The following is a 23,965-nucleotide window of genomic DNA, read 5'->3' as shown; positions in this document are numbered from 1 at the left end:
CTTTCAGTCATTACCCAAAGCTCATGACCATAGGTGAGGGTGGGAACGTAGATCGACCGGTAAATCGAGAGCCTTGCCTTATGGCTCAGCTCTTTCTTTACCACAACAGACCGGTAAAGAGCCCGCATCACTGCTGACCCAGCACCAATCCGCCTGTCAATCTCCCGCTCCCTTGTACCATCACTCGTGAACAAGACCCCGAGATACTTGAACTCCTCCACTTGAGGCAAGAGCCAATCCCCGACCCAGAGAAGGCTCTCCACCCTTTTCCGCCTGAGAACCATGGTCTCGGATTTAGAGGTACTGATTCTCATCCCAGCCGCTTCACACTCGGCTGCAAACCGATCCAGCGAAAGCTGAAGTTCGCGGCCTGATGTCCCCAATAGGACCACATCATCTGCAAACAGCAGCGATGTGACCCTGAGGTCACCAAACCGGACACCCTCCATCCCTTGACTGCGCCTAGAAATTCTATCCATAAAAATTATGAATAGAATCGGTGACAAAGGGCAGCCCTGACGGAGTCCAACTCTCACTGGGAACGAGTCTGACTTACTGCCGGCTATGCGAACCAAACTCCAGCTTTGTTTGTACAGGGCCTGAATGGCTCGTAGCAAAGAGCCATGTACCCCGTACGCCCGAAGCACCTCCCACAGAATACCCCGGGGAACACAGTCGAATGCCTTCTCCAGATCCACAAAGCACATGTGGACTGGTTGGGCAAACTCCCATGAACCCTCCAGAATCCTGGAGAGGGTGAAGAGTTGGTCCAGTGTTCCACGACCAGGGCGGAACCCGCACTGTTCCTCCTGGATCCGAGGTTCGTCTATAAGCCGGACTCTCTTCTCCAGTACCCCTGCATAGACCTTGCCCGGGAGGCTGAGGAGTGTGATTCCCCTGTAGTTGGAACACACCCTCCGGTCCCCTTTTTTAAAAAGAGGCACCACCACCCCAGTCTGCCAATCCAGTGGCACCGCCCCCGATGTCCACGCAATGTTGAAAAGGCGTGTCAGCCAAGACAGCCCCACAACATCCAGAGCCTTGAGGAACTCAGGGCGGATCTCATCCACCCCTGGAGCCTTGCCACCAAGGAGCTTCTTAACTACCTTAGCGACTTCGGCCTCAGTAATGGACAAGCCTATTCCCATGTCCCCAGACTCAGCCTCCTCACTGGAGAACGTGTCGGTGGGATTGAGAAGGTCCTCAAAATATTCCTTCCACCGCCCAATGACGTCTTCAGTCGAAGTCAGCAGCACACCATCTCCACTATATACAGTGCTAGTGGCACACTGCTTTCCCCTTCTGAGTCGCCTGACGGTTTGCCAGAATCTTTTCGGAGCCGACTTAAAGTCAGTTTCCAAGGCCTCACCAAACTCCTCCCATACACGGGTTTTTGCCTTGGCAACAACTGAAGCCGCAGATCGCTTGGCCTGTCGATACCTGCCAGCTGCCTCTGGTGTCCCACAGGCCAACCATGCCCGGTAGGACTCCTTCTTCAGCTTGACGGCATCTCTCACCTGGGGTGTCCACCACCGGGTTCGAGGATTACCGCCCCGACAGGCACCAACTACCTTACGGCCACAGCTACAGTCAGCCGCTTCAGCAATGGAGGAACGGAACATGGCCCATTCTGAGTCAATGTCCCCCACCTCCCCCGATATCTGGTCAAAGTTCTGACGGAGGTGTGAGTTGAAGATCACTCTGACAGGTTCTTCTGCTAGACGTTCCCAGCAAACCCTCACTATGCGTTTGGGCTTGCCTGGTCTGACCGGCATCTTCCCCCACCACCTGATCCAACTCACCACCTGGTGGTGATCAGTTGACAGCTCAGCTCCTCTCTTTACACGAGTGTCCAAAACACATGGCCGCAAGTCCGACGACACGACTACAAAGTCAATCATTGAACTGCGGCCTAGGGTGTCCTGGTGCCATGTGCACTTATGGACATCCTTGTATTCAAACATGGTGTTCGTGATGGACAAACTGTGGTTTGCGCAGAAGTCCAAAAACTGAACACCACTCGGGTTCAGATCAGAGAGGCCATTCCTCCCAATCACACCCCTCCAGGTCTCACTGTCATTGCCCACGTGAGCGTTGAAGTCCCCCAGTAGGACAATAGAGTCTCCAGGAGGAGCACTTTCAAGCACCCTTCCCATGGACTCTAAGAAGGCTGGGTACTCTGAACTGCTGTTCGGTGCATAAGCACAGACAACAGTCAGGACCCGTTCCCCAACCCGAAGGCGTAGGGAAGCTACCCTCTCGTCCACCGGAGAAAACCCCAACATACAGGCACCGAGTCGAGGGGCTATGAGAAAGCCCACACCTGCCCGCCGCCTCTCACCATGGGCAACTCCAGAAAAGAATAAAGTCCAGCCCCTCTCAAGGAGATTGGACCCAGAGCCCAAGCTGTGTGTTGAGGTGAGCCCGACTATATCTAGCCGGTATCTCTCAACCTCACGCACCAACTCAGGCTCCTTCCCCACCAGTGAGGTAACGTTCCAAGTTCCAAAAGCCAGTTTCAGCAACCGAGGATCAGAACGCCAAGGCCCACGCCGTTGGGCACTGCCCGATCCACAACGCACCGAACCCCTACTACTGCCCCTCCCATTGGTGGTGGGTCGATGGGAGGGGGGACTCATGTAACTCCTTCGGGCTGGGCCCGGCCGGGCACCATGAGTAAACGCCCGGCCACCAGACGCTCGCTGGCGAGCCCCTCCCCCAGGCCTGGCTCCAGGGTGGGGCCCCGGTAACCCTGTTCCGGGCAGGGTACACAAGTCCTGTTTTTGTGTCTTCATAGGGGTTATTATGGATCACACTTTGTCTGACCTGTCACCTAGGGCCAGTTTGCCATGGGAGACCCTACCAGGAGCTTTTGCTCCAGACAACATAGCTCCTAAGATCATTCAAGCACGCAAACCCCTCCACCACGATAAGGTGGTGATCCAAGGAGAGGAGAATAGAAAATAGAAAAACTAAAACAAAAAGGATCAGAGTTCATACAAACACTCTTGTATTGTGTCACTATTTAAGTATTGAGGAATACCTTTTCCCCCCATCTGGGCTTGTATTCATGAAGCTTAGTAGAGAAGTATTTCTACGTTGAGAAACTTTACAGATATAGGCCTAGGTGATGTTATTGAGAAGTTCCTTTAAATGTAAGACTAGATATGGTGCCATGAGTTTTCATTTTAGTTTGTTTTGTAGTTTGTTACAATGGTGTAATCTGAAACACCTGTTTGTTTCTTTAGATATGAAAGAATCACATTTTCTGGTTTCTGTTTTGTGATAGTTTATTTTTTGAACTACTGAACATTTCAGGCACCTTTTTTTGTTATAATATAAGGCAAATGTGTCTTACATCTGAACAGCTAATAAAAGCACATATAGGTTCAAAAACATTTCCCTTACCTTAGTTTCTGTTTTTTAATCTTTATCTATGACTACTCCACAGTCTGATTTTGCTGTTGCTTATACAAAGGCTAAAACACTGAAATTGTATAAAAACAGCAGAACAAAAAGAAACAGGTTTAAAACAATTGCTCATAGTTTAACACTTTTTTGTCTTAACACCCATTCTTACTCCTCAGTCTGACTTTGATGCTCCCTATGGCTATAATACAAATTGTATAAAATAAGCTGGAAAAAAAACACAGGGGTTTGAAACAGTTACCCATATCTTAGCAGTTTAGTGTCTTACACCAATTCTTACTCCTCAGTCTGATTTTGCTCTTCCTCATACAGAAGCTGGAACACTTTAAAATTCACTGCAGCTTTCTTCTGTGGTGCAATTTTCGACAGCATATCAACAACAACAAGATCAAATCTAACATCTTCATTGTTTTGCTGTGCTAGTTTGTGTCTCTCTTGAATTACACTTTCAAGCCTCTTGAATATAGCACCTTCAGTAGACTTTCTCCTTTTTTCTCCTCCATGGGGTTGAAGAAGAACAGTTCTGAGCTGGTGCAGAGGTGCAGGATTGAGATGACAGAATGGGTGTATGCAATGGAGACAAATTCAAAGACAGTGCAAAGGAAGTGGGGCCTCTTGCTAGAAGGAGATCTAATGAGGAGGATGCAGATGAGGATGCACTGGTTGTGGCTGGTGGTACAGGAATAAATTCAGTTGTGGACAGAATGACCATTGTTAACAGTTTTAATACAAGATTCAGGCTGTGCTCAGTTGTTGTCAGCTGACTGGAAGTGTCTTGTGTAAAGTGGGTCTGTGTGTCTATTTCATCTGGCAGCAATTATGGTACAGCAGCCTCAACAAAAGTAAAACATGGGTATGATATAGCAGTTCAAAATATTGCTTTAATTAATTTAGAGTGCTTTGATGTGAAATGGTTTGGTGTAGAGATCCAAAACCAACAATGAATCTACACATCTTCTGAGTTTTTATCATATGTTAATGGTAAAATATAGACAGGAGCTAAAAATGTTGTATTTGGGACTGTTTTAGCCCACAGCACCCTACATGTGTCCCTCTGCCATAAAATGATTTGGAATATATGTTTTAGGCCAAAGCCTTTATATTAAAACTACCATAAAACAATGTCACATTAATCACACAGTGTACTAGAAACAATTTCACATACTGTGAATTTCACATTCTGTAAGGGAGCTTATACAGATATTGAACTCTGATATCTAGTTACTATCAAAAGATCTGTATAAATTTCTGACATCTCATTCCCACGCCTCACAAAGTCGTGGCCATGCACGCATTATTTTTATTTATACAGGATGTCACCAGCGGGGCTCTGTATGACTAACGTTAGCTAAAACAATTTTTCAAAAGGGCTTTTGAAGTCCATTATCCTCTGCAGCCTCTGCCACAGTACTCTAGAGCCACTTTGTTGGAACTGTGACTCTAGTTTCCTTCCATAGTGCGTCTTTGCTTCATTCACCGCCCACTGTTCTCTGTAGCATGCAGCCTTATATTCATCCATACTGCCTTGTAGGCTCAAGAGTTCAGGTTCATGGTTTTATCCACCCACAGGTTCTGGTTGTGAAGCGACCCTACGTTGATTTTTGGGACAGTATCTATCAGTTTCCCAAGGAAACTCACGACCGTTTCCGTAAAACACGTTGATGTCTTCAAAGCTGTGCCAGTACATGTCCCAGTCTGCGTTATCAAGAGCATTCTGCAGGGGGCTCCTGAGTGGCGCAACCGTCTCAGCATTATACCTACCATCAGGAGATAGCAAGTTTGATCCCTGGTGATGCTACAGCCATCCGTTGCCAGGAGTCCAAGACAGTACAATTGGCCTTGCTCTCTCTGGGTGGGTAGGATGGCCCCTCTTCTCCCCCCATCGCTCAACACTATGCTAGTCAGCACAGGCATCTGTTAGCTGACATAACAGATCTGGCGGTTGACGCTTTCCTTCGAACACATTCCTGTGACGTTGCGTGAGCAGCAGTTCGAAAAAGAAGCGGTGGTTGGTTTCACACGTCTCAGAGGAAGCCTGTGCTAGCCTTCACCCTCTTAGCGTTGGTAGTATTGTGTAATTGGGGGAGTCCTAAGTAGCGGGGGGAATTGGAAATGACTAAAGTGGAGAAAATCAGGTAACAAAAAAAAGGCAGCGATAAGGAGAGCAGGGAGAGCCCTAACCCTAACCCTAACCCTAACCCAACTGCTGAAGCAGCAGAGGACGGCAGAGGAAGGGGATAAAGATGCAGAGGCAATATTAAGAGATAGCAGGGAACACAGTTATGATTTAAGGTCATGGAGGGCTTCGAGTTACCAAATGCCAATCCTCTCCACCCCCACAGGACAAAAGTATAAATCTTTCACATTAAGAGATGTCCAGTATATCGTTGACAAACTCCCTAGCTTAGATGAAGGGGGAAGGCTGTGGCTGCAGAAACTAGACATAATGACAGCGGGACAGGTTTTCGGGCTGGGTGACTTCAGGCAGATGGCAGCGCGGTGTATGTCTCCAGGCGAATTGAGGGAAATTGAACTATCGGCAGGTATAGAGAACACACTAGAAAATGTGCCCTTCACTCTCGTAGTAAAAGATGTATACGAGGCGATCAGAGAAAAATGGCCGGTTAAGAGTAGCGCGGGTTTGATTGGGATGAATTGACTAACCCTAGAGTGCACATTACACAATGTACTGAGACCTGGGTGCAGCACTGTGGACAACATCCATCGAAAAAGGTAGCTCAGGGGGAGTGGTTTAGACAGGCAGTGTTGATAGGGCTTCCCTTACCAGTGCAGTCCGCCATCAATAATAATCCTGATTTGGTGGACTGTTCCTTTGAGCTATGGTGAAACGTGTTTTACACACCACATGGAGCAAGTGCAGGAGAAAAAGAAACAGGAAGTTAAAAAAACTGATGACTTGAAGGCACAGTTATTGAAGCTGCAGTTTAGTGAGGCCAGAAATAAGCTGAACATGGAGAAGAAAGAACGCAGAGAATAAAAAGGGAAGTGTTATGGCTGTTGTAACACAATCTCCTATAGCACCCCAGGAACAGCAAATGCCTGCACTAGGCCCACAGCCTGGCAGTTATTCATGGGGAGGGTATAACGCCAGAGGCGGTGGTCGAGGGCAAGGCAGGGGACGTGGGAATAGAGGAAGCTTACGGGGGCCCCTGTTTCATCTGCAACCACATGGGCCACTTCAAGGCTTTTCTGGGACGACACAAACTCTGCCATTTACCAAACCACTGAGCACACCCCTGGGCAAACAGAACTTTAACCACTCATATGTGTGTTCCTCTTCTCTCCCTATCAACATTCTAGGCAGAGACTTGCTCCTGAGGGCGGGGGCTGCTATCCTATGTGGGCCCAGGGGGTAGAGGTGGTTTTCCCGGACGGGACTACGCACGCATGTTCCTATGACACAGTGACAGCAGGGATCTACATGGTTCAACCTGTAACCGAGCAGTACGCGGACATTTATTGGGGACTGTTTCAAACTGAATCAAACACGGGGGCTCTTGGGGCTTTTCACCTATGTCGACCCTGGATTCTTTCCTTAGGGCGTTATGCACAACCTCTCGACCTGTTTCACGTTACTCTCTACTATGACAGACTGAGTGATGAGTGTTACTTTGAAGCCTTTTCAGAGCAGCTAGAAGGGACTCTATGTGTAATTAGCTCAGATTGTATTATTATTGGGAAAGAGGGAGTGGCGACCAGAGCAGATTTGGGGGAATATGAACAGTGGTTTAAGAATGAGGAAGACTCAGTCCCACACATTTCATTGGCCCTTCATCCTGGCTATCAGGCTAAGGATTTAGGCCCAATGGTTAGAAAGGCTGTTGACGCCACAGACTGGGGTCAATCACAGATTCCCGGGGTGTCTTTTTCTCAGTCCACAGGGGCATATAAAATTGAAATTCAAGCAACAGATCAGGTGCAGTGGGAACATAAAACGATCTCCAGGCATCACGGTAGGGAACTCACAGATCATCAAGATGCTGCTAGCATGTTGTCCACTCTGCCTGACTCACTTTGGTCTCAAGGGCCCACAGATGTGGGCATGGTAAGGTGCACGCCAATCACTTTTGAATTGATACAAACACAACCCGTTTGTGTCACTCAATATCCGCATAAGCCTGAAGCGGAGGAGGGGATTGCTGAAACAGTGACAGGGTTGTGGAAAGCAGGAGTTTTGGAGCACTCCCAGTCGCTGTGGAACACTCCCATCCTCCCCGTAGAAAAAAAGGGCACTGGTAAATATCGCATGGCTCATGATTTGCAAGCCATTAACCCCATTCATAGCACTCCCACCATTCCTGTTCCGAACCCGTACGTTGCTCTTACCATGTTATCGCACTCGCAGACTTGGTTTTCATGTCTTGACCTGGCTAATGCTTTTTTCTGTTTGCCTTTAGCACCGGAATGCCGTGCTGGGTCTCCTTTATGTTCCGAGGCCACCAGATCCAGTATACCAGGCTTCCGCAGGGTTTTTCTTTTTCTTTTTCTGAAAGAGTCTTTGCAGGGTTTAGAACTGCCCGACCAAACTACCGTCATCCAGTACGTGGATGATGTCCTGATCGCGTCAGCCAGCGCAGCAGACTGAGTCTTACAGCGACTGAGTGATGAGGGGTACAAAGTTTCTAAGGATAAATTATAGGTAGCACGCAAACAAGTATCTTTTCTAGGACGATTGGTCTCAGGCACCGGCACTAATATTTCAGCTGAACATAGGATGGCCATTTTACACCACCCAAAACCAGACACTGTCAAAGACATGTTAGCCTTTCTAGGACTGACAGGGTATAGCAGACAGTACATACCAAACTGGGGTCAACTCAGAGACATGGTTAAGCAATGTGGTATGCGAAATCTGAAGGGCAAACTCGAGTGGGGCACTGAGGCTGAGCACTCATTCATCCTGTTGAAGCAAACTTTGGCACAGGCGGCAGACTTAGCTGATCACACTAGAGACTTTTATTTGGATGTTTCTGGAACAAACGGTGTGGTTAACGCAGTTTTGTTCCAGAAAAAAGGGGGAGAGAGACAGGTACTTATGTATGTGAGCATTTTATTAGATGCTATGGAAAAACACCACCCAGAATGTACACAACACACAGGAGGACTCGCAAAAATCATTCAGAAAACAGCACACAGTCATGGGACATCCACTTATCATCCTCACAACACACAGTGTAGTGGCATATGTGAATTCTCAAACCTTCACACTCACCACTCTGAGGCAACAGAGACTGTGTAAAACACTCAAAGCACCAAACCTCACATTCACACATGTAGGGATTAATATGGCAGAAAGGATGGGAGAAGGAGAGCCGCATGAGTGTGAGAGGATTGTATTGGAAACCGAGAAAATAAGACCAGATCTGGGAACAGAAATCATACCAGGGGCAGTTAATTTGTGTACTGATGGGTGTTGTCAGACAATGGCACACATTTTAAGTCCAATGACATACAGAAGGTAGAACAGCTGTTAGGGATCCAACATGGATTCGGAACAGTGTACCACCCACAGTCACAAGGTAAGGTGGAAAGGATGAATCTGAACGTGAAAAACAAATTTGCAAAAATCTGCACGCAGACCAAATTGAATTGGGTTGATGCATTACCCTTAGTATTGATGGCCATCAGAAGTTCAGTTAACAGATCATCAGGGTTAACTCCATTTGAATTGCAGACAGGAAGAGCGTTTCCGGGACCGTCAGCCCCTTTAGAAACATCCCCTAAATCTGTGAATCACAAAGCATACTCTAACGAACTGCAAGGTCTTGTGTCAGTTTTCTCTGTGCAGGTTGGTGAAAAACAGGGCGGTAAGGATCTGACTACAGTTCCAGAAGCCGAGTGGGTCCTGCTGAAGCAGTGGAAGCAAAAGTGGGACGAGCCGAGGTGTGGATAGGACCATTCCAAGTCCTGGAGAGAACTTCACATGCAGTGAGGCTGAAAGGAAAAGGAGAAACCTGGTATCATTGGAGCCAGTGTGCAGAGGGGACACCACCGAGCCACAGCCTAGGGGAAAAGGAAGCTGATGTCAGCCACAGCTGATGCAGCTGCCGGGGGAGGAAGCATCACACATAACACATACAGCACATGCTCATAGCAGAAGCCAAAACCCCAGTGTACACGGGATAAAAAAAATAATCCCCTCTGGGTAAAAAGGGGGAAGGGCAGTCCACCCATTCCCCTGAAGATCCTGGCGGAAGAAGAGAGAAGGTCAGAAGAAGCCCACAAGAATGACGATGGCACAGTTGTATTGTATGATTTGCCTATGGTTACTCTGTGTGATTGCAATTATGTTCGGCATTTGTTGCACCATTTCTCGTAATAAGTAATAGATAGGGAGTTGTAGGGGGTTAAAATACTGGGAATCTAGCATTTTGGTTTGTATTTGTAAAATAGCAGAAGGTTTGTTATTTCATAGGATTTGATAAATCAGTAGGTGTCAAGGGGATTTCCACTCGAACTCAGGAACATACAAGCATAGAGGAAAGTTTAGCTTTTTGCAGTTTACAAGACTTATGATATTTAGGAAATGGTGAGTATCAACCATAGGAAGAAGGGGAGGACAGGTTGTGACGTCCTAATGGACGTCAAAAAGGGGGAATTGTGGAAATATTGAAATTGCTTAGCATTATTTACTCTTGTATAGCATTATTTACTTCTAGGTAATAGTATACTGAATATTCTTATAGGAACCAGCATATTAGAGTAGGCCCACTTCGCTCAAATGCGTACGTGCATGGCTGCACATAGGGTCCTCATGTAACCTTTTGCTCTATAACAGGTCCTCATGTAACCTTTTGCTCTATAACATTTTGTTCTAAAAAGTTTCTAAAAATTATGTTCAGCGTTTGTACAGGAAGTACAAACTGCAGGGAAGTGACTGCAGTCCAGACTGCAGGGAATTGAGAGAGACAACCACACCGAAAACACAGCAGGCAGAAGTCTAAAGGCTAGGCAGAGATCCAGGAAGGTGACAACAAGGGCAAAGTTAAAAAAAATATCAGCTCCATGGGGGAGGGGGGAGAGAGCGTTAAGAGCAAACAAGTCAAACAAGTCATTTCTGGCACATGACACAAAATGTCATGTGCCAGAAAAAAACATGAAAAGCTGCAAATATACAAAAAGCTCACCAAAACGTAAGTTCAAGTGTATAATCAACATCTTACACAACCAAAGGCATGATATACAACAAAAATTCAGACTAAGTAATGGCAAAAGTTAATTACTCAAGGTTTTTCCTAACAAAAATCAATGAAAATAACCAAATACAAACCAAACAATTTTTTCTCAACTGCTGAAATAGAACTGCTCCAATAAAAAAATTAGCAAGATCTATACAGACACACCTTTGTTAAACGTCAGCAACACTTTTGCCTCAAAATTCTCATCAGTGACCTTGGCTCTGTTTGGGTTGAGAATTGGGCATGCACATCTGAATAATCTCTCAACTGCTGTTGAAGTTCCACAGCAGAACTATATTTTTAGGTAAAATAATATAATACTCCTTTGCTTTAAAATCATTATAACACAGAATTCTAACAAAGTTTTCATTATAAATGCTGGAGTTAATACATAACTGCTAATTCTCCCTTTAACCTTGAAGACCGACGCAAAGACTGTTGGACACACAGCAATGCAGAAAACGAAAAAGCAAAGAAAGGGATTTGAGACGAATATCAATAATTTAAAGGTGAATGGACTTATTTGCATTTATAAGCACTCAGCTGGTTTCCTAATATGTTTAATCTGCAAAAACTCATGAAGCTGAAGTCGCTTCTCATTTACCAGCTTCTTAGAATTCTCCCATTCCACCTTAAATGGCACAGCAGTACAATTTGGCAGGTCAGGCACCATTTAAGGTGGAACGGGACAATGCGAACGAGAAGCAGGAGGATGAGAAGCAACTTCAGCTTCGTAAAAAGTCAAACATTGAGAGACATTTTACAAGAAACTCGCTGAAAAGTTTCCTGACTGAGGGGTGAAAAAAGCAGCTATAGCTGAGCTGAAGGTTAAAGCAGAGCAAAGTAAGTCTGTGTTTTTTCGTTTATATTCTTATCCTGTAATAGCATATTAGCACACATTGAGACTTACTTACAGCCAAGAGAGTAAAATGGACAGTAAATGTTGTGGCTCCCAAGGTGGTTTGATATTCGTTGAAAAGACAAAACGGCCATTCTTAACATTTCGTTTGCGACCTCTGAGTTAAGCTTGCTAGTTAGGGGTGATCTCCGCATGGGATCTGCGCATGCCCGTTTGCTTGAGCTGTCTGTGGCTCAGTCAGGTTTGCACAGTCACTACCAGCCCAGTTAACGACCACATTCTATGGTTCAATTTGCACAGATCGTCTAAAGCCTGTAGCGAAATTGTAGTGAAAATTATCCCTATAGCTACACAAAAATGTGTAGGCGCTACAGCTACAGGATACATTTAACAAAACTAGCGGCTACAGCTATTAGCTACAAACATGTGTAGTCAGCTACAAATACTACTTAGCTACTCTCCCATCCCTGTATTTTGGCATGAGGTTGATGGCAGTATGGTCCAACTTTCCAAATGCAGGATGTAACTGTGCATTATAACAGTCTTGGAACAGAGTGTAGCAATGGTCCAGAGTTCTATCCCCCCTGGTGGGGCAGGTGATGTGCTGGTGAAAGTCTGGTTCTGCGTGCTTAAGGTTGGCGCTGTTGAGATTTTTTGTATGTTTTAATTGGGCAGCACGGTGGCGTGGTGGGTAGCGCTGTTGCCTCACAGCTAGGAGGGCCTGGGTTCGATTCCCCCCCGCGACCCTGACGGAGAAGCGGCTTAGAAAGTGGATGGATGGATGGATGGATGGATGGATGGATGGATGGTATGTTTTAATTTTTATTAGTGTTCTTATTTATTTTAATGTTGCTAAGCAATTGTATCTTTTGTTTTTTGTTATATTATTTATAGTTATATATATATTATAGATGAAAGATCAAAAGTTTAATCTGAGTAAATGTAACATTTTAAAGGAAAAATATGTTGAATAAAAATGTCACAGTGTCAACAAATCCCAAAAAAGTTGGGACAAGTAGCAATAAGTGGCTGGAAAAAGGAAATTGAGCATATAACGAACAGCTGGAAGATCAATTAACACTAATTAGCTCAATTGACAAAATGATTGGGTATAAAAAGAGCTTCTCAGAGTGTCAGTGTCTCTCAGAAGCCAAGATGGTAAGAGGATCATCAATTCCACCATTGTTGCGCAGAAAGATAGTGCAGCAATACCAGAATGGTGCTACCCAGCGTAAAATAGCAAAGACTTTTAAGTTATCATCATCAACCGTGCATAACATCATCAAAAGATTCAAAGAATCTGGAACAATCGCTGTGCGTAAGGGTCAAGGCCGTAAAACTCTACTGGATGCTCGTGATCTCCGGGCCCTTAAACGTCACTGCACCTCAAACAGGAATGCCACTGTCAAGGAAATAACAGAATGGGCTCAGGAATACTTCCAGAAAGCATTGTCAGTGAACACAATCCACCGTGCCATCCGCCATTGCCAGCTGAAACTCTACAGTGCAAAGAGGAAGCCATTTCTAAGCAAGCTCCACAAGCTCAGACGTTTGCACTGGGCCAGGGGTCATTTAAAATGGAGTGTGGCAAAATGGAAGACTGTTCTCTGGTCAGATGAGTCACGATTTGAAGTTCTTTATGGAACACTGGGACGCCATGTCATCCGGACCAGAGAGGACAAGGATAACCCAAGTTGTTATCAACGCTCCGTTCAGAATCCTGCATCACTGATGGTATGGGGTTGCATGAGTGCTTGTGGCATGGGCAGCTTGCATGTCTGGAAAGGCACCATTAATGCAGAGAACTATGTTCAGGTTCTAGAACAACATATGCTCCCATCTAGACGTCATCTCTTTCAGGGAAGACCCTGCATTTTTCAACAAGATAAAGCCAGACCACATTCTGCAGCAATCACAATAACATGGCTATGTAGGAGAAGGATCCGGGTACTGAAATGGCCAGCCTGCAGTCCAGATCTTTCACCTATAGAGAACATTTGTATGATTATTATTAATTTTTAGCATTTATGTTTTTACTATTTAACTTCTTAATCCCTGATTTCTGTATTGGCTTGGCTACATTGTAAATGAGAGTCTCCCTCAATGAGTTTAAATAAATTTTGTTTGATTGATTGAAATAGTGTTTCAAACACTATGTTTAAAACATTTTTCATAATTTGGTGCAAAACCTTATCATCAAATGCTGCACCATTTACGGTGGAATGGAAAATTCAAATAATTCGCTGCTGGTGAAAAAAAGGTCAACTTGTGCCTCATACATTCACTTTCAAACTTTGTTCAGCTCGGTTGTTTTGGTTTACTGACTCGGGACTTGAAATGAGACTTTGTGAAGACTTGAGACTTGTTACTTGTAACTTAGTGACCATCTCTGCTGATATGTAGTCATCTCTCTGATGTTGGGATAGATAAACACCAGTTTGAATCTATAGGGTAAGTCAGCTGAGGATGCTGTGTCACCCTGCTTACATCTTGCAACACTCATGCATAGACTCTTTTATAATCTTCAGAAGCTTGGTACTCACCAGTCTTCGTGCTGTTTGATTCTTGATTTTTTGTCTAGTAGAAACCAGGTATAGCAAGTCTTAGTGGAGTGGAGCAGGGTGAATAACCTAAGCCTGGTTTTTGAAAAGAAAAGGAGTTTGTGGTTGATTTCAGGAGACGGAAGGTGGACCTACCATCTCTGGCCATCCATGGAGCTGGAGAGTGTTCGTCTTCTTTAGGTTTCTGCAAACAACCGTCTGTTTATGTGGTAGAGTGCAGTTTTGTTGTGGAAAGGTAATCAAAGGCTAAACTTTATAAGACAGCTTAAGAAATTTGGTGTGACTACAGATTTTATGATATGCTTTTGTAGAGCTTTTGTGGAAAGTGTGTTGACCTTCTCCAAAGCACAAGAGTGTATAAGAGAAAGTGAGCTGTACTGCCTCCAAAATCATTGGTTGCAAAACTCCATCTTTTGCTTTTATATTTGCCAGGGTGATAGAAAATAAAGCATTAAAGATCTATGCAGATACCCACCACATTACCAAAAGGTTTCAAAGCAATATATATAGAACATTTTAATTTAGGAGTAGTACCTACCCTGCTACCGGACATTCATTCCACAATTTATTTTAATGCTTATTATTTTTAAATTCTGAATGTTGTGAATGAATGCATATTGTTTGAGCACTCAAAGAAATTCCTCCTAGTCAAGCAATGACTGATAAGGCAATAAAGTACTGAAAGAGCAGATCTCCACTTACGATAATGATATGAAAATATCCTGTGAGACCTCTCTAGTGTAATTAGTAAACACAAAAATAATACTCTTATTTTTTGGTACTGTGTCTCATGGTGATTTATCTTCTAAAATTTGCCAAGAGTGTGCAATTCATTTTCAAAATAAAACAGCCTTGATAAGACATAGCATAGCTCAGCCAAATGAAACAAGCTCCTATAACCTTCCTGACTAGCCACCTACATCAGTAATGACATCCTTCTCTGTTATCAATTATCAGGAGCTTACAACTGTTATAAACATGTTCATCCATGTTTGACCTTGATCCTGTTCCTGCTAGTGATGTTTTAATTGTAGATTTCTCTCGGTCAACAGGTGCTTTTAAAACTGCCTTTGTGAAGCCTCTACTAAAAAGAGTAGCATGGATCCTTCTATACTTTAAGTAATCTAACATCAAACAAGTTGTCTGTGAAGTTTCGGACACAAAAATCCTCCTATTCTAGTCTTATGGGATCTTGGTGCAAGACTTTAAGCCACTGGGTTGAAAACGGGGTAGGCCTCAAACACAGTTTTAAAAAGGTTTACATCATATTTGGTGAATAGACAGTTCTTGTTTACACTGAGAAACAATTCATCAAGAAAATGTAAACCTTTTTAAAACTGTGTTTATTTATAGTTTCCTGTGGAGTTGCACTAGGTTCAGTCTTTGCTGTTCCCTTTCTACGTTATCTTTGGGTGATGTTATTAGGACACATAATTAATGTTCAAAGCGATGCTGATGACAAGTAATCATGCATTTCCATTCTTTCTGATAATAAAGGCATGGTTAGATAGGCTCTATAGATTCATACACGAAAATCCAGTTTATGTTTTATCCCAGCTCTGTTTTATCCCATATGTAAATAGTCACAGGTAGCTTTTTATCAGAGAAAAAAACTTTGTTACAAGCAGAGTTTATTATTGTAATGTTCTTACTGGGCTCCCGAAGAAAACAATACATCCTCTACAACTGGTATGAAATGTGGAAAAAAAAAAGGCCACTCATTTCACTCCCATCTTTAAAGAACTGCACTGGCTACCTGTTTCTTTTAGGACAGATGTCTGTTTATGTTCCAGCGTGTGATATTAGATCTGAATCGTTTGGGGTTGCATTAATAATGTGCAGTCAAATTAAACAGATTACTGGACTTCCACCGAAAAATAAATAAATAAATAAAAATAATAATCCAGCCTGAATAGGGCTTATAATGCATAAACATTCTTAGTAGTAGGTGTCATGTTTTAAAAGTATCCATATTGAGCAGCATTTCAACATAATTGCATAAGTGCACTGCAAGCAATATCAGTAATCATCAACTTTGTACAATGTAAAGCACAAACATCAGCTTGTGGTCCTCATGCAGTCCCTTGATGTTCAGAATCCATTCCTACATATATTAGATTTGACATGAGAGGAATTATCATGGTAAGTATTGCGCACAGGGACATACTCCAGGGCCAGGGTTAGCAAACATTGGCTCAGAGGATGGGCATGAAGTGATAACTCTCTAATACTGCTGGTGCCTACCTGGAAAATAAACCAGGAACTCTCAAGGTCTACTACTTTTTGGTTCTTGGCATGAAGCCATAATACAATACATTTCTCATTAAGTGCAACCAAGTGCATTGAGTGCAATCAAGTCTAACTGGTTATGTCTTGACAAAAAGAACCTATGTACATCCACTCACAGAAACAGACAATCATACACATGATCAAATTATTTTAAGGTTTATTTAACATTTCCTGTGGTATATACATGTGGCTTCAATGAAATATTGCACTACATATACAAATGACTGCACCACTACACAAATCAATTAATATAATCATTAAAACTACATAGTGAGCCTATTTGAGCCACAGAGTAAATAAAAATATGTAGACCAGACTACACAGTTAGCTTCTGCAGCTTAATTTTGACATTATTAAAGTTCACACCACAACCTGATGAAATAAGGCTTCCCCAGGATGAGCTCTGGGTTTACGGATAGAATTTATTTGGTGTTGTTCAGGTGCTGGTATTAAAAGACCTTTTTCATAGCAGGCTCACTTACAGCAGAAGAGTGTTTCCTGTATAAACAAATAAAATTTGGCGTTCATGGCAGTGTACTGGGCTTTCAGACTGCATTCTTCTTAATCGTCACACCTGCCAACAAAATATTTTAATTAAACTTTCCTTCCATTAAAAATGCTAAATATTTTTAAAATGATATTCTAAGTATTCCAAGTGCTCAAAATCTTTTTGCAAATGTGAAAACATCTCTGATCTCACAAAGATTTGGTTCAAATGAATTCAATTATTATTTAGGAAATGATTCAGAATGCATTGTGATCTCAAAATGTATCCTATTTTTAAACTCAATGATTTTGGTACATTTTGGAATAATTTGGTAAAATATGTAAATATGGCTGGACTAAAAATTCACAATCTAGAAAATCAGCAATTCAGTTATTGCCAATTCCCACCCTGGCCAACTGCACCAATTTATACTCTCTTGGCCTTCCAGCCACAAGACTGGACTAGCAATATCCCATTCACATGTTGTCACTTGGGAGCTCCATGTTTCTGGAGATTTTTAAATGGCCTGCAAAATTTATTATGGCTAAAAAAATAACTAGTACTCATTTCAAAATCAGCGAGATTCACATCAGTGCATCATGGCATTTTTACATCCCAAGTACTGAGTGCTTGTTGTTCCTACCTCAATTCAGAGGTGAGAAGGTCTTTGTTACTTCTTGTCCATATCACCCCCCAGAATCTCATGGGTTGACAAGGCAATATAGGATTGTTTCCATGTGCTGCCTCGAGGGGCACCATGTAAATAAAGAGGCAGTGAATCCCAGCTAAAAGTAGTGTCCTTAAAAGCATGGAGGAGGAAAATACCCATTATAATTGTAAGAAACCCACTAACCGTTCCAACAACTCCATCAGTGGACATACGCAGCCACTCTTTGAACAAGATAGCTGAGCACACCATAACAGAAGTTGTAAAAAAGACATAGTAGATAGGTGTAACAATAGATGTGTTAAATATGTCGAGAGCCTTGTTCAGGTAGCTGATCTGAATGCTCACACATATTACAAGGCACACAAGTAAAGCCCAGAACAGAGGTTCTTTTAGCGCTGCTGTTCCAGCAAAAAGGTCTTTGATGCCAATACCCAGGCCTTTCACACAGGACACAGATAATGAACCAATCACTGAACAGATGAGGATGTACACCAGCACATTCTTCTGACCATAATGAGGCACAACGAAGATGATCAGGATCATGGCACTTACAACAATGCAGATGGCAAAAATGATAAATCCTATGAAATGTAGAAGACAAAAAAGAAAAATAACCAGAAACAGGCATCAACATGTGTAAATTAGAAAAACCTATTGCTGTTTGGTACACAGAAATGCTTTCAGCTGTTAAAAAGCAAAAGCACCTGGATCTTTAAGTTTCTCTGCCATGACACTCAGAGAAGCAACCTCCTCCTCCTGAGGAGCATGGATCACCATCACTGTAGAGCCAAGGATGCACAGTACACAGCCAACTTTCCCATGGATATTCAGTTTTTCATTCAGGAAATATGTTGACAGCATAGCACTATAAGAAAAAGGACAGGAGAGGAAATTTAATAAAGCACATTACCTATATTTATATGAAAAAACAGTACTGTTTGGTTAAACTCTAATGAAGTTTTTGTAGTGTTTCGAGAAATTATTTTGACAGTTAAGGTTTTTAGTTTAGTGTATTTCTTCAGCATTTATTCATCGGGTTATTCTGATAAAATATATAGTATATTGTGACTCTCAATGTGAAGGTAGGGCTAGTTTTTCTCAGGGGGATGCGTGTAAAGCAGGAAGAACTGACAATAAATCGAGAGCCGACAACTGACAGAGTAAGGTGCGTACTGTGTAGAGAAACTGTTATAGCAAATCTGAGCTTATGTACAGCATAGCTGTGGCCAACAATAATTTGTTAATAAAGCACCATGACTTATGTGAAAGTCCTGTCTCTTTTAATAGCCATGAACACTACAATACATCAAAAGAAACAGCAACAAAAGCCAATACATCCTTCCCTAATGGGATTTAATTTGTTCAAACCTTCTTGGCATAGATAATACTAAAGTAGCACAAATTTGTTGAGGGATTTTCTGCCATTCTTCACTGATGATTCTTTTATACACAGAATGCAGTGTGTTGTGCAAGACAGCACTTGAAGCTGAAGCAAACATGTATTGTTTATAATAAGTGCTTCTGTCATTGCAGCATTCTCTGTGATCAATGGCGAAGATATCATATAAATGTATGTAGAGGCATCCTTCTTCCTCCTGGGGGACCACATGGTGTGTTGCAACTACTATTACTTGTACTCAAGTAAATTATCATGACAGTAACAACACTCTTATTTAAGTAGGTGTTACACCACTGAGAGGGAAATGATAGAGAATATTAGTGTTAAACAAACATGTTTAGCTGGGCTACTTAGCCTTTTAACATGAATAACTCCATAAGTAAAGCTTAGTACAAAATTAGCTACTAAAGTACAATAAAGTTGTTCCATACAAAATATGAAAATGAACAAAACTTGCAACCGCTACATAAATCCTTTGTTAAATGAGCAGAGCGTACAACTTCTTAGAACGAGACAGGGTAGCTTATTTTTCTCAATCACAGGCTTTACTATTCGATTACACAGTAATGGTCATATAGAGAAATAGTCTTTTGTAACAGTATTAAAACAGTCAGAAATATACATTTTTCTTTTCTTTGTTTAACATACTTTTTTCTTTTTAAGTGCATTTTCAATACTCTTTCCACCACTAATTGGCACTATATAGTTTTAATTTTATAGTGTATCAGCAACCAAGTTGAGGGGCCCCCCAAAAAAAAATCTGCTTCAGGAACCCTGCACCAGCCTTGACTGTGTAAATAGCAGAATTTCAAAGACAGCCCCTGTGCCTTTGGTCACTGGTAATGTTGCTTCCTTATAACTGCCACAGCTGTTTTGGTGTTAGTTTACCAATGTTCTTGAACCCCGTTCCATCTTTGTGAAGTGTTACTATCTGGTTTCTTACTTTTACTCCTACTCAGACAATTCCTTGCTCTGTGGATCCATGATGGATAACACACAGTCCATAACATACCAAATTAAATGAAAAATTGTAGCTGGTTTTGTCTAGCAAACAAACAGTCAAGCATCCATCCATCCATCCATCCATTTTCTAAGCTGCTTCTCCGTCAGGGTCGCGGGGGGGGGGGGGGGGGGGGGGTGCTGGAGCCTATCCCAGCAGTCATCGGGCGGAAGGCAGGATACACCCTGGACAGGTCGCCAGTCCATCGCAGGGCAGACAGACAGACACAGACAGTCACTCACACACTCACACACAGGGGCAATTTACCATGTCCCCCAGCAGGGGAATCGAACCCAGGCCCTCCTCGCTGTGAGGCGACAGCACTACCTATCGTGCCACCATGATGCCCGCTAACTTTTTATACTACTATTATTATTATTATTATTATTATTATCATCATCATTATTATGGATTATGATTTTATACATATTTTGGCTAATGGGTAAAAAAAGGCTTGAATAATTAGCCTTCATTGGAAATTGCATACCATGCCCTGTGAAAATGGATGGATGGAAATTGCATACCATGTGTACATTTGCTTTGCTAACTTTCTGCAATGCAGTCTAACATCCATCCATCCATCCATTTTTTAAGCCGCTTCCCGGTCAGGGTCGCGGGGGGGGTGCTGGAGCCTATCCCAGCAGTCTTCGGGCGGAAGGCAGGATACACCCTGGACAGGTCGCCAGTCCATCACAGGGCAGACAGACAGACACAGTCACTCACACACTCACACCCAGGGGCAATGTAGCATGTCCAATTGGCCTGAATGCATGTCTTTGCACTGTGGGAGGAAACCGGAGAACCCAGAGGAAACCCACACAGACACGGGGAGAACATGCAAACTCCACACAGAGTTTCGATTCCCCCGGCCGGGGAATCGAACCCAGGCCCTCCTCGCTGTGAGGCGACAGCGCTACCCACCTGCAGTCTAACATAATTTTTCAAATATTTTAAAATTAAAATGCATGTTATTCAAATAAACTAGTATTTTTAAGTAATTTGATATATTAGTGATACTGAACAAGGGTTGTTCAACAACTTTTGTTGTATTCTCTGCATCTATAGACTTACCTTACTAAAACACTCATTGCTCCCAAAGGTGTCACTAACGTGGCAGGTGCAAAGGCATATGCTGCAAAATTAGCTGCCTCACCTACTCCCACTAAGAACACATAATGAAGATGAACACGAGTTTAATGCTAGTCAGGAAGAGGAGAAAAAATATCTTTGAGACCACCATCTCTAACAAGCAATTTCAACAAAGTGAATGGCCTTTGTAAGTTATTCATGATGATAAATACAATGAAACATTGTGGAAATTACATGCCCATTTAGGGTTCAATGGGCAAGGTAAAAAAGATGTAATTTTTCAGGACATTGTTAAAAGAAGCAATTAAAATGCTTCAGTCTGTTCACACTTCAGAATAATTGCTTTTTCTCTTCAGAATAAATCTTGTAAGCAAGTACATCATACTTGATATGAGACCGGCCCACCACAACCATTCTTTCAGGTATGCATATCCACCTTGACCTGTTAATGTGAACAAATAACTCTGTAACAATTTACAAAATCCACAATATCAATCAGTATTATCCAGTATTTATGTACTATATAAAGAAGCAGCAAATCTGCCAAGCTTTCATGCATTAGTCACACTGACATACCTGCTCTCATGGAACCCTTGCTTGCAAGTCTTAAGAGTCCTTTCTTTTTCAAAATAAAGCTCCCACCAATGAAGAAACTTGAGATGATGGCGAGTGACAAACCAATGTAGAAGTCAGAGCGATAAAAGGCACCATCATCCATCTGAACATAATAAAAAACTGTTATTAGGACCAAAGGGCAAACATCTTCATAAAAACACTATTGTTCATTTATATTTATTTATTTATATATATATATATATATATATATATATATATATATATATATATATATATATATATATATATATATATATATATATATATATATACACACACACACACACACACACACACACACACACACACACACACACACACACACATATATATATATATATATATAAAGGGAACACTCAAATAACACATCGTAGATCTGAAGGAATGAAATATTCTCATTGAATGCTTTGTTCTGTACAAAGTTGAATGTGCAGATGACAAAATCGCACAAAAATCATCAATGGAAATCAAATGTATTAACTAATGGAGGCCTGGATTTGGAGTCAAACACAGAATTAAAGTGGAAAAACACACTACAGGCTGATCCAAATTTGATGTAATGTCCTTAAAACAAGTCAAAATGAGGCTCAGTATTGTGTGTGGCCTCCACGTGCCTGTATGTCCTCCCTACAACACCTGGGCATGCTCCTGATGAGGACTCCTGGACAGTCTGTGGTGCAACGTAGCGTTGGTGGATGGAGCGAGACATGATGTCCCAGAGCTCAATCGGATTTAGTTCTGGGGAACGGGCAGGCCAGTCCATAGCTTCAATGCCTTCATCTTGCAGGAACTGCTGACACACTCCAGCCACATGAGGTCTAACATTGTCCTGCATTAGAAGGAACCCAGGGCCAACCGCACCAGCATATGTTCTCACAAGGGGTCTGAGGATCTCATCTAGGTACCTAATGGCGGTCAGGCTACCTCTGGTGAGCACATGGAGTGCTGTGCGGCCTTCCAAAGAAATGCCACCCCACACCACTCCTCCACGTCTCCTGGTGTACTGGCCTGTCTCCTGGTAGCGCCTCCAGCCTCTGACACACTGACAGACACAGCAAACCTTCTTGCCACATCTCGCACTGATGTGCCATCCTGGATGAGCTGCAGTCCTTGAGCCACTTGTGGTAGCATGAGACGGACTCTACAACCGACACAAGTGTGAAAGCACCACCAACATTCAAAAGTGGCCAAAACATCAGCCAGAAAGCATAGGTACTGAGAAGTGGTCTGTGGTCCCCACCTGCAGAAACACTCCTTTATTGAGTGTGTCTTGCTAATCGCCAATAATTTCCACCTGTTGTCTATTCCATTTGCACAACAGCATGTGAAACTGATTGTCAATCAGTGTTGCTTCCTAAGTGGACAGTTTGATTTCACAGAAGTTTGATTTGAGTTATATTGTGTTGTTTAAGTGTTCCCTTAATTTTTTTGAGCAGTTTATATATTTACATACATACATACATACACACACTATATATCAAGGATTCAAGGATTCAAGGAGATTTTATTGTCATTCGCATCACATGGTACATGAGGTGGAACGAAATTAAGATCTCATGGTCCAGTTTACACCCAAGAGCTGTTATTAAAATAGATAAATATAAGCAAGATAGATACAAAAAACACAAAATAGAATAGAGCAAAATAGATAAAGTATATGTATGTATATAGTATATACATACATACATACACACACACACACACACACACACACACACACACATTCACTTTACAATGCTGTTCCTTATCATTAACTACTAGTTCATTAACAATGAGTTACTATGTGTTTCACTTTATATTTGTTCCTAATTGACAAGAACAGCAACACTTCTTCATTATCTGACTGTTACATAATCACTTGGTAATATTTAGAACCAATATTCCAAGTGAACTTGAAAAGAACTGTGTTTTCTAAAGATGAGAGGTAAGCAGAATGGTCTACTGAATCCTATAGTGTTTTAGCAGTTGTCCCATTTGTAGGCTGATTTTCAAACTGGTTCACCCTGTCAAATATGAAGATGTGCATTGGCCTTTTAAGGTTTGTGATCAAAAACACATGAAGGTCAGTAGTGTGGTCTGATGCCCCCAGCCTTCTCTGAGGATACCTGTTTCTGTGAATAGAAATGCAGGATATAATCCATTATATTGTAGAGACTGCACACTGTGTAGTGTATTTCATACCCAGCTGTCACTGTGTCATAAGATGTCTTGACAGTATTAGACAAGATGTCTTGAGACATTTGTGAAGACATCTCAAGAACGTCTTAAGACGTATGAGTGAAGACACTGCCATGAGACATGAAAGTTAACGTCTTAAGACAAAGAAGTAATTATTTTGTCTGTCTCATAGACTCATTTTATTCACAAC

At 42.4% G+C, this 23,965-nt stretch overlaps 1 protein-coding gene across 13 annotated transcripts in view; it reads right to left on the bottom strand.

Annotated features, from left to right (window-relative positions):
- Positions 1-16,477: 16,477 nt before the first annotated feature.
- The window catches only part of zgc:101583 (uncharacterized protein LOC494104 homolog), a 32,647-nt gene continuing 25,159 nt past the window's right edge, over positions 16,478-23,965 (bottom strand). For 11 of the 13 annotated variants that reach the window (XM_037540502.1, XM_017698469.2, XM_017698471.2 and 8 more), the window contains 6 exons: positions 21,559-21,700; positions 21,368-21,424; positions 20,965-21,055; positions 18,199-18,359; positions 17,468-18,075; positions 16,478-16,911 (listed from right to left, as the gene is read on the bottom strand). In XM_037540502.1, the coding sequence (XP_037396399.1) occupies positions 17,495-18,075; positions 18,199-18,359; positions 20,965-21,055; positions 21,368-21,424; positions 21,559-21,700 (1,032 nt within the window). In that variant the 3' untranslated portion in view covers positions 16,478-16,911; positions 17,468-17,494. Of the gene's footprint in view, positions 18,360-20,964; positions 21,056-21,367; positions 21,425-21,558; positions 21,701-23,965 lie in introns of all 13 variants that reach the window. The other 2 variants (XM_037540501.1, XM_037540500.1) reach the window with 2 other exon arrangements.

Source organism: Pygocentrus nattereri, chromosome 8 (genome assembly GCF_015220715.1).
Source record: "Pygocentrus nattereri isolate fPygNat1 chromosome 8, fPygNat1.pri, whole genome shotgun sequence".
NCBI classification, from domain to species: domain Eukaryota; kingdom Metazoa; phylum Chordata; class Actinopteri; order Characiformes; family Serrasalmidae; genus Pygocentrus; species Pygocentrus nattereri.
This window is presented reverse-complemented; position numbering and strand designations above follow the sequence as displayed.